Below are 11,977 nucleotides of genomic sequence, written 5' to 3' on the forward strand. Positions count from 1 at the left end.
GGGGAAAGATATAAAAGGGACCTAAGGGGCCACTGTTTCCACAGAGGGTGGTACGTGTATGGAATGAGCTGCCAGAGGAAGTGGTGGAGGCTGGTACAATTGCAACATTTAAGAGGGATTTGGATGGGTATATGAATAGGAAGGGTTTGGAGGGATATGGGTCGGGTGCTGGCAGGTGGGACTAGATAGGGTTGGGATATCTGGTCGGCATGAACGGGTTGGACCGAAGGGTCTGTTTCCATGCTGTACATCTCTATGATTCTATGACCTATGTTGAGTTGGTCACAGTCTTGGGAATAATGTTGGTCTGTGCCCCATTCAAATAATGAAATAACTGGTACTGGATGTTGGATCTCTAGGTTATCAGATCTGAAGACTCTGTCGTAGGCAGCCATGGTTATGGAAGGGGTGTGTGATTGGCAGTTCCTCTTGGGTCAGACGCAACACTGAGCAGGGCAACAGTCTGGCTTGTCTTCAGACAGGCAGCCGTGAGCGTGACAATGGCTCAGGGATGGAGTGTGTGACAGGCACTCAAAGCAACACCTCCAAGGCTGTGGTTTTAGATTAGATTAGATTACAGTGTAGAAACAGGCCCTTTGGCCCAACAAGTCCACACCGACCCGCCGAAGCGAAACCCACCCATACCCCTACATTTACCCCTTACCTAACACTACGGGCAATTTAGCATGGCCAATTCACCTGACCCTGCACATCTTTTGGACTGTGGGAGGAAACCGGAGCACCCGGAGGAAACCCACGCAGACACTGGGAGAACGTGCAAACTCCACACAGTCAGTCGCCTGAGGCGGGAATTGAACCCGGGTCTCAGGCGCTGTGAGGCAGCAGTGCTAACCACTGTGCCACCGTGCCTCTCCACTACTGGTGAGAGGCAGTATTGGTTTTAATGGGGACTTCAGAAATATAGGAGTGGGTGTAAGGTAGCAAGTCAGTAGCTGCAGAATGATCATGATGAGTAAAGGACTCAAAAGCAAAAAGAGAGCTGAGAATTTGAAGGTCAGTGTTAGCGTGAGGGACAGTTGTTATGTTGGAATGGCCACCGAAAGAGGTGGTGGGTAGAGAAGGAATGAGCAGAGACGCCTTTTCTGCTATTCATGATGGTAGTGGCAAAACTACGGGAGATGGTGAGGCCAAGGGAGTAGCTGTGAATATAGATTAGAGACAGAAGAGCAGAGGAAAATTGTAATCACCAACGATGAGAAGCTGCTTGGAGCAGAAACTGAGGGAAGGGAGATATCTGAATGAGAAGCTTGTCATGCACAGTGAGTGCGTTACCAGATACGGCAGCAAGGAGTGGGACAGGGTAAGGTGCTGAAAGGGTAAAGGGTCCCACAGGGCTGGCTAATCATACCAGAGTGTGGCTGAGAGTGAAGAAACTGCATTCACCAACTGTGGTAGCTTACAGCTCAGTTGTGTTGTGATGCAAGAGTTAATTTACTTCAACAAGGGAAAATATACTTGGATAAACAGAATTAGATTTGAAAAAATATTATTAGAAATATTAACAAACGTGAGGAAACAAAGAAATATGATGATCCTATTTTAAAATCTACTCTCCCACCAAACAGTCTCTGCGTGACTAAACAAGCCCTTTCAAATACAACTTCATAGCATTACGCCCCTCCCCCAACCGATGGTCCAGAGCGTGGAGGGAGGATCTGGCTCGCTGGATCTCTCCAGTGCTTCCTGTTGCCCAGAGTGCACAGAGCTGGAAGATTATGGAAGGAGCAGGTCAGAGCTCCATGCGGCATCACTGAGAGATGAATTCACTGCTCTGTCTTGGGAAGGGAAATGGCTACCTGGATGGGCAGCTCCTATGACAGGAGGTCACAAAGTCTTCCTGATCTGATTGGACGAGCTTGAGGGGTTAATGCAGTTTAGTGAGTGCGAGTTACCAGCTGGTGCTTCCCCTTGACAACACGGTCTCCCCACCCTCTCCTCCCACCCTCCCCTCCCTTGATAAACCTTCCACACGGTGAGAAAAGCAGGAAAGATTCACCTTGGCCAATTACTGCCCGTTGTGCCAACTTCTAACCTCCTCTTGACACTGAATGATATAACATTAGAGGCTGGTGCCACCACCAACACCAATTCGCAAATACACAATCCCCTTCAAGTTACCTTTCCATAAGATATTGGAGCAAATGCTGGCCATTCACCAAAATAATGAGTTTATCTGACAATCCTGAGCTCCCAATCTTCCACATTTTCCCCATTGCCCTTGATTCCCTGACCGATTAGAGATCTGTACAGCTCAGCCTGTTGAGTCACACGCCACTCTGACTCAACACTCATTGGTGTGCCTTCAGGTTGCTACTTCATACCTCTGGAACCCAGGACCTGACAGAAGGTATACAGTATCCTCAGCTTTATTAATAAGGCCTGAGAGTAGGGAGGCTGCGTTGAACTGGTTTAAGATGCTTGTTTGGTTCTACATTGTGTTCAGTTCTGGGCACCAGACTTTCAGAAGTATGTGAAGGGGATACAGGATAGTTTCTGGGATGGGAACTTTAGTTATGAAGACAGATCCGAGAGGCTGGGAGCTGTTGACGCTTGGAGAAGGGAATCTGATGGAGGTTTTCAAAATCATGAGATCTGTGGATAGAGTAGTTGGGTTGAAACTGTTTCCATTGACAAAAAGAATCGAGAATGAAACGGCAAAGATTTGAAATAATTGGTGAAGAAGTAGTTACATGCAAACATCTTCACCCAGTGAGTGGTTTGGGTCTGGAATTCCCTGCCTGAAACTGGGATCAAGTGAAACATTTAAAAAGGGAACGAGACTGTGATCTGCAAAGGAGGAAAGGTCAGGGTTACAGGTGAGAAGTGGAGGGATGGCATTGCTTCAGAGATCTGCTCTGCTGCGGACCTGAGTCAGTTCAGGAAATCCCAGATTTGTGTCCGGACACATTGGGGCAGCTGATGAGGGCTATAATCTGTCAGCCTGTGCCTCAGAGAGGGAGAGACTATTGTTACAGTGACTCCGATGGGAAGGTAAACATGCTGTATCTGTGGGTAAGCTGCTAACATGTTTTCACCACCCCCCACCCCGGTAAATAGTCAGGAGATGTTCACTGGACATTCACTGTCGTGTGTCATATAACGACAGAGGGTGCCTGGGGATGATGGAGTGGAACAGTTGCGTGATAAACATCTGCACCTTTACAAACTGGGCAAAGATGATTTATCTCTGGTCCAGAAGTGCCTTGGTTTTTAAAATTCTCTTTCCCCATGCTCGAATCTCTCGTTTTCTCTTCCCCACCCCCTGTGCTGCCTCATGTCAACATTTAGATGGCAACTTGGTAAGGCACTTCTCAAACCTTGCTGACAGTGTGATACTGGGACAGCCGGCTGGCAGCTTGGGTCAGAACTGGTGAGGCGGAGAGAGAGAAAGAGAGGGAGGTACAGAGGCTTAGCCAGCTGCACACGGAACTCTCAGTCTGGAGTGACCAAAATAAGGAAACGTGAGAGATTGCTGAGTTGGAGGCATGCAGAGATTTCAGAGAGGTGCAGCATGGAGGAGTTTAGAGTTACAGGAAGCATTTGAAAAGGAGGGTGTGTTTTTTAAGAGTTTAACTGGGAGCCAGTGCCAATCAGCGAGGTGGGTGACGAGGGAACAAGGCTTTGTATAAGACTAGTGGCTGCAGGAGTCTGAGAGAATTTATAAAAAACATAGTGTTGTAAACCAGCCATGAGTGTGTTGGAACAGTGGAATTCAGAGATGACAAAAACACAAAGGGGATTTCAGCAGGAAATACTCCAAGGTAGAGTTTAACTGTTGTTATAGAGATAGAAACAGGCAGCCAGTCCTGATGGTTTAACGTGTGGATGAAAGCTCAAGTACAACAGGATCAAATTCAGCATCAACGTGAACGGATTGGTTCAACCTCAGGCTGTTCTGAGGAAGATCAATGTTACATTTAGTTCAGGACAGAATAAGGAAATGTTGACCCTAACTACTCGCCGTATGAAAATGTTTTATTCGGTCATGAGTTGAAATATATCCCCTATCAGTCTTGTTCCTTTTACAGCAGGAACAACTTCTCCCTGTCTACTCTGTCCAGCTGACTCTCAAATTTGAAAACCTCCATCAAATCTCCAAGGGAAACAGACTCAACTTCTTCAAGCCATCCTCATTCCATTCTTGTAGAATAGCTTCTGTGTACACTCTCTCTCTCTATCTCTCTCTCTCTGTCTCTCCCTCTCTCTATCTCTCTCTGTCTCTCCCTCTCTCTCTCTCTCTCACACACCTTTCCTATAATATGGCACCCACAACTCATTCACAATATTCCAAGTATTGATGGCTAACAGGTTCAACATCACCTTGTTCTGGTACTCTGTGCCCCTATGAAGCTGAGAACACTGGATACTTTATGAGCTGCTCTGTCCACCTGTCCTGTCACCTTCAATGGTCTGCACACATACAGCCCCACACCCCTTGCTCCTGTATCCCCTTTAGAATGTCGCCCCAAGTTTTAAAAATTCTTTCACTAAATGTTTCCCAGTCTCGAATTATCCCAAATACCATGCAGAGTGGTCATTGTTATTACAGGCAACAAAGCAAGCAATTAACAGACAGCAAACCTCCATAAGCAGCAGTGTGAATTAGCATGTAGGTCAGGGGTGTTTATTCTGGGCGAGATATTAACTGGGGCTCTGCGCAGACCTTCCTGTGAGTTTAAAAAATATACACTGTTGAACCTTTAACAAACCAATGTCAGAAATCAGATTAACGTCTCATTGACAGTGCCGCACCCCGACCGTGCCGCACCCCGACCGTGCCGCACCCGGACCGTGCCGCACCCCGACCGTGCCGCACCCCGACCGTGTCGCACCCGGACCGTGCCGCACCCGGACACTGCCGCACCCGGACCGCGTCCCACCCCGACCGCGTCCCACCCCGACCGCGTCCCACCCCGACCGCGTCCCACCCCGACCGCGTCCCACCCCGACCGCGTCCCACCCCGACCGCGTCCCACCCCGACCGCGTCCCACCCCGACCGCGTCCCACCCCGACCGCGTCCCACCCCGACCGCGTCCCACCCCGACCGCGTCCCACCCCGACCGCGTCCCACCCCGACCGCGTCCCACCCCGACCGCGTCCCACCCCGACCGCGTCCCACCCCGACCGCGTCCCACCCCGACCGCGTCCCACCCCGACCGTGTCGCACCTGGACAGTGCTACACCGGGTCAATGGGGTCCTTGGATGGAGCTATACTTGCTCAGTGCTACACCCTGACAGTACTGCAGTCATTCAGTGAAATATTGCCCTGTATTGTTTGACCCCCGTACTTGGCATGGATACAGTGACTTTCTGGTTGAGAAGTGAGTGTAGTCCTTGGCTGAACCACAGCTCCGAGTCTGAGGCACCACTTCCCAGTGCCCGGGTCCCAGTACCTGTTAACCTGGTTGCTCAGTGCAGTTCCTGTTATTGTGCTTCAGTTCACTGTCAGTTAGATCTGAAAGACATAAGGGGCCATCACCACATCAGACACCATCAACTGCACACTGACACTGTGTGCCACCTGTCCACTCTAACAGGACCACAGCCTGAGTCGAAGAGTGTGGTGCTAGAAAAGTGCAGCAGGTCAGGTAACATCCGAGGACCAGGAGAATCGAAGTTTCTGGCATAAGCCCTTCATCAGGAAATGTCGATTCTCTTGTTCCTCAGATGCTCCCTGACCAGCTGTGCTTTTCCAGCACCACACTATCGACTCTGATCTCCAGCACTCGCAGCCCTCACTTTCTCCCAGGACCGGATCCTGCACTGAGGAAACTGTTCTCCTCTTAAACATTAGAGTTTCTGTCCTGGTGTTGTAAAATTCACCATAAACCAACTTGCACAGACAACACTCGCAGCATCATGCCCTGCTGTTCTCTCCCTGTGAGCTAAAGCTTTGGCTCTGTTACTCAGCAGGTTTGAGTTCAGACAAATGTCAGTTACTGAGTAGGATCAGTGACTTTTGATGATGGGGTGACCTTGAGTAGCTTGTTAATATTTCAAAAAGCCATTGGCGTGATTAATGTCGTTCACGTCTCGCCCTCGAGCTGATTTCTGCCTCTCCCATTATCGGGCTCTCGAACTGTGCCCTGTGTTCATCTCTCTGTTTTGTTTGAGAGAGATTTATGCTGTTCTTTGCTGACTTACCTGTCATGTGCAATGAGTGATTGGACATTGCATTTGGAGTATCAAACATTAACATACAATGAGGTTTATGCAGCATGATTGCACAGAAAAAGACTTTTATTTTAAATTTGTTCTCTCTTCATCACTCCAATTTCTAAGCTGCTTTCCTGGATCCTCCTTCTACCCGAGATCTATAGGAGCTTCAGCAAATGCACTGGATTTCCAACAGGGTCCCAAATCCAGAGTTCTCCCCAGTCCTGTCCATTCATCAAAATCAGCTTCCAGAGCCTACTATTCCTAATCGGTGCAATAATCAGGCAGTGACCTTTCTTCAGGAGCAGACGGGCGGATCAGGCAGTCAGATAAATTTCCAGGAGGTTACCGGCAGAATGCATTCTGTAAAAAACTCCCAACGGCAGCCCAAAATTCAGGATGGCAAACCAGACGGAAAATCCATAGAAATGTTTCTCAAGACCATTTTCAAACTGGGGGTGAGCTCCGAATGCTGGCATAACCCAGAGCTGGAAATGAATAAAATACAGTCACTCACCCTCTCGGGTCAGATCAGCCCTGACATCCAAACCAAGACTTAGTTATTACTGCTTAGTTAGTTATTATTGATTGTAGTGACAGAAAAACATATTGAATTCAACACGGGGTAAACCAAATGGTTTCAGTCCAAGGGATCTCTGCTTCTAGGACAGGTCATTGAGTCCACTGAGACAGAATGGACATGAATGTTTAATGGGGACAGTGTAGAGGGAGCTTTACTCTGTATCTAACCCTGTGCTGTCCCTGGCCTGGGCGTGTATGATGGGGACAGTGTATAGGGAGCTTTACTCTGTATCTAACCCAGTGCTGTCCCTGGCCTGGGCGTGTATGATGGGGACAGTGTTGAGGGAGCTTTACACTGTATCTAACCGTATGCTCATACAGTCATTGAGAATACTTGCTGTGCATAGAACATTGAACTTTTCTAGAATGGTTTCAGCTGATGGAAAGCATTTTAGGAAATAATCTGAAATGCTTAAGGAAAATACATTAAGCAAAAAAGATAGATCTCTGGGTTATTGAAGAAGGAAAGTGAGAACAGGGAGCTGCAGGCCAGCTAGCCTGGCATTAATTGCTAGAGAAGTGTTGGTATCTGCTATTAAGGAAGTCCTAACTGTATGTTTCAGAATTCAGAGTCTGATCAAACAAAGTGCAAAAGGGAAATCATGTTTAATCTTTTTTCAGGGTTTCTGAGGATGTAACTCATCAGATAGAGGGGAGCCAGTCGATGTAATATACTTAGATTTCAAAAGCCAAACCATAAAGCGTTCCATGGAAAGTTAATACATAAGAACAGGATCCATGGAGTTGTCATGGATAGAGAATTGATTAATGGACAGGAAGCAGAAAGTAGGGCTAACTGCAGCATTGTCCACCTGACGGACAGGGATTAGTGAAAGGGTGAGTGTTGGGGCCTCAGTCTCTTTGTAGTTCTGTTATTGTCTACGATATGGAGACAGGAGGAGATGTAACTGCTTATGACCTCCAACTCAGTTGGGACATGAATCATACGGAGATCACCGTGAAACTGTGAAGTGAGTACCAGATGAAGTGAGTGGTTAATATATTGGCAGGTGGGGTACAATGTGGGGAAGTCAGAGTTTATTCACTTTGGTTGTAGCAATAGAGAACCAGATTAGTTTTAAAAAACATGTGAAACTTGTAAACGTTGATGTTTGAAGGGTCTTGGGTTTATTCATACAAGGAATACAGAAAGAGAGTATCCAGGTACTGCAGTTGTTGGGAAGGGAAATGGCATATTGACCTTTATTGCGAGTGGATTAAAGGAATAAAGAAGTCTAGCTACAATTTGTTAGAGTTTTGGTGAGATCACACCCAGAATCCTGTGTGTAGTTTTGCTCTCATATTTAAGGTAAGGATGTAGTTGTGTTGGAGGTGGTAAACAGAAGGATCACACATTAGACCCTGGAATGAGGGGTTGTCCTGTGATGAGAGGCTGATATTCTCAGGTCGGTATTCTCTGGAGTTTGGAAGAATGAAAGGTGATCTCAGGGAAACATTTGAAAGGGTTTGGAAAGGGCTTGACAGGATAGACCCTGAGAAATTGTCTCTCCCCGACTGGGGTATCTAGAACAGAGGGGGACAAGTCTCAGGATAAGGACAGATCATTTAGGACTGAGTTGAGGAGAAATTTATTAGATTAGATTAGAATAGATTCCCTACAGTGTGGAAACAGACCCTTCGGCCCAACAAGTCCACACTGACCCTCCGAAGAGTAACCAACCAGACCCACTTCCCTCTGACTAATGACAATTTAGCACGGCCAATTCATCTGACCTGCACATCTTTGGATTGTGGGAGGAAACCGGAGCACCTGGAGGAAACCCGCACAGACACGGGGAGAATGTGCAAACTCCACACAGACAGTGGCCTGAGAGTGGAATCAAACCCAGGTCTCTGGTGCTGTGAGGCAGCAGTACTAACCACTGAGTCACTGTGTCGCCCAAAAGATTATGAATATTTGCAATTCCGAACTCCAGAGGGTTGTGGACTGAATATAAGTTAGGTTTAGGTGAGTAATCTCTCAGGGGATTGAGGGATATGGAAAGGAGGCAGGTATGTGAATTGAAATTGTTGATCCAATTGTATTGAATGGGGAGCAGGTCAAGGGAGATCATGGTTTACACCTACTCCTATATTTTCATGTTTCCAGCTTTAAGAGTGTTTGGCAGGGCAGTGTCTCTAACCTATAACAGGTTAGATACAAGAAAACAAGCAATTGGATAATTAACACAATGAAGAGAAAGGGTGCAAAGTAGAACAACCTTGGAGCTCGAATACATAATAATCCTTTAGTGATAGCAGTGTAGATTTTTTAGGCTTTAGAAAGATGGATATAACAAGCAAGAATAGATGCAATGATAAGTTAGTTCAATAGCATGAGTTAGGCACACCCCCCCCGCCCAATAGAGAGAGTACAGTGAAGATTGCCCAGTTTTCATTGGAGCAGAGAGGGTAAGAGGATGTTTAACTGAGTGTTCACATTGTGAAGGGTTTGCACAGAATCGCCAGCGGAAGATTGTGGGCTCAGTGTCGAGGGGGTGTAAATTCTAAAATGGTCATAAAGACCCAGCAGAGTTAGCAAACATCTCTTTAGCACAGGGCCATTGGATGGACAGAGTGCTTTGCCACAGGGAGTGGTTAGGACAGAGATTCCTGCAACATCTCTGGGATAACAAACAGAGGGCAACACAGCACTGGAGGGAGAAAAGGGCAGTTTACTGTTTCAAAGAGCCAGCACAGTCATGAGATGCTGAGAGATTTGAGTAGTACATTAAACATCTAAACAAATAAAGACATCAGATCAAACTGCCTTAATTATTGATTGAGTGGCTGGTATTATTGTGAGGATAAAATCCCTACTGTGTAGAAACAGGCCCTTTGGCCCAACATATCCACACTGAACCATTCCCCTACCTTATTGCTCAACATTTGCCCCTGACTAATGCACTTAACCTACACACTCCTGAAAACTATGGGCAATTTCCCATGGCCAATCCACCTGACCTCAACATTTTTGGACTGTGGGAGGAAACTGGAGCACGTGCAAACTCCATATTTTTACTGTTTCGATAATCTTGCTAATTGCAAAAGGACATGATGGATGTGGAAAGTGTTCACATTGCACATCCTCGGGACAGCCTAATGCCCATGCATAATGTACACAGCATGATCCTACAAAGACCATACTTGGCATTTTAATTTAATGTGTTTGCATTTAGTCAACCCAATGAAATCGCTGCCAGATTTTGCTTTACTCAGCTTCATTGGAAAGTAACTGAAAGAGCTGATGCGATCTCGACATTTCCCATGGAGTGAGTTAGGCAAGATGACCTCAAAAGAGATGACTGTCCTGTTTTAGTGACATTTGGGTAAATGAGAGAGAGAGAGAACCTCCTGCCTTTCATAGCGTCATAGAAATGTACAGCACGGAAACAGACCCTTCAGTCCAACCCTTCCATGCTGACCAGATATCCCAACCCAATCTAGTCCCACCTGCCAGCACTCGAACCATATCCCTCCAAACTCTTCCTATTCATAGTGGCAAGGGATCTCTTATATTGGCTCTCAGACTGACATCTACCCAAAAGCCAGCCCTCCCACTGCTGTCCCTCAGATAGTCAGCCTGGGCTAAAGGTGGAATGAGCATTCAGTAAGGCATTGAGTCCCGTGGAACTGTCTGGCTGCTAAACACAAGAGCGGGAACATTGTAAAGAAACCAAAGGGAACTTACAATGAGGTTGGACATGAGCATAAACATGGAGATCTCCTTCAGGAATTTCCGTCTCCAGTTGAGTTTGTTGTCCATTTGGAGGCACACTTGGGAAGTTCTCCTCAAGTCCAGGCTGGAGAAGCAGTTTGTTGCTCTATTAGGATCGCTTGAGTTGTCTTGTTCCTTTGTGTTTGTGTTGAACGTTGCTGGTGGGGTGGGATCATGGACACCATGAGCTGCCTCTAGAACCAGTGTTTCCTGCTGAGGGTCAGCGATGAGGTCCTTCTCATCCCTCTCTCCAGAGTTTGTAGCCAGCTCCTGTGTGGCATGTGGTCTATGGAGACTCTGGATAATGAAGAGGTTCTGCAGCACATGCTCAATGATAATCAGCGTGGAGTAGGTCAGATTGAGAACGTCGAGGGGCAGCCGCAGAGAGCTGAATGCAATGGCCACAATGGAGAAGTAAGAGATACAGAGCTGGCCGAGAGCAGCTACCTGTAACAGGACCACATCCAAACTACGAGTAGGATTCTCATTGGTGTCAACCCCACTCTCCTCCCATCTGTGCACGGCTGCAGCAGCCAGAGAGCACAGCGACATGACCGAGAGGAGAACAATGTGGTAACCGTAGAACAGCTCAAAGGGTTTGAGCTGTGTGGGATCTGTGGAGATCTTGACCTGGTACAGGATGAAGATACACAGTCCAATGATTATGGTTACACATCCCAACGTTGGCCCCCAAACGATGCTGTGACCTCTGAACTTGTGCTTTGGGTGGATCACGTGCCCATCGATGGTCCTCCCGATATTGGTCCACATGATGTAAAGCATGGTGGAGGCAATAAGGCAGTACTCAATGTTAAATGGGTACATCAGAACCACACCCTTCTGAAAAATAGTGCACAGTTCACTCTGACAGCCGTGGCGTGTAATATTCGTGTCATCTGTAAAATTAAAATCACATTTGGTGAGTTGAACGACAGGAAATATTTTGGTACCCACTGTCTGTGTCGAGTTACCTTAAAGATATGATCTCCTCTGGTCTTTACACAACACAACAGCCGCCTCCTACTTCACTTAATCTCACCAAATCAACATGTCCTCTTTGTTTCTCCCTCACGACTTTGTCCAGCTTCTTCCTCAACTCTGTCCTTGGGCCTCTACGGTTTGTAAATTTTATTAATGACTTGGATGAGGGGACTGAAGGATGGGTCAGCAAGTTTGCAGATGACACAAAGGTTGGAGGTGTTGTTGACAGTATAGAGGGCTGTTGTAGGCTGCAGCGGGACATTGACAGGATGCAGAGATGGGCTGAGAGGTGGCAGATGGAGTTCAACCTGGATAAATGGAGGTGATGCATTTTGGAAGGTCAAATTTGAAAACTGAGTACAGGATTAAAGACAGGATTCTTGGCAGTGTGACGGAACAGAGGGATCTTGGTGTGCAGGTACATAGATCCCTTAAAATGGCTACCCAAGTGGACAGGGTTGTTAAGAAAGCATATGGTGTTTTGGCTTTCATTAACAGGGGTATTGAGTTTAAGAGT

The 11,977-nt window shown here is 47.0% G+C and overlaps 1 protein-coding gene across 3 annotated transcripts in view; it reads right to left on the bottom strand.

Annotated features, from left to right (window-relative positions):
- Nucleotides 1-6,251: 6,251 nt before the first annotated feature.
- Nucleotides 6,252-11,977, bottom strand: part of LOC122561909 (proton channel OTOP3-like) — a 29,079-nt gene continuing 23,353 nt past the window's right edge. For all 3 annotated transcript variants that reach the window (XM_043714236.1, XM_043714235.1, XM_043714234.1), the window contains exons 6-7: nt 10,453-11,375; nt 6,252-6,667 (exon numbers count right to left, since the gene is read on the bottom strand). In XM_043714236.1, coding sequence (XP_043570171.1) covers nt 6,497-6,667; nt 10,453-11,375 — 1,094 coding nt within the window. In that variant the 3' untranslated portion in view covers nt 6,252-6,496. The remainder of the gene's footprint in view (nt 6,668-10,452; nt 11,376-11,977) is intronic.

The sequence above is a fragment of the Chiloscyllium plagiosum genome, chromosome 24 (assembly GCF_004010195.1).
Source record: "Chiloscyllium plagiosum isolate BGI_BamShark_2017 chromosome 24, ASM401019v2, whole genome shotgun sequence".
In the NCBI taxonomy this organism is placed as follows: Eukaryota; Metazoa; Chordata; class Chondrichthyes; order Orectolobiformes; family Hemiscylliidae; genus Chiloscyllium; species Chiloscyllium plagiosum.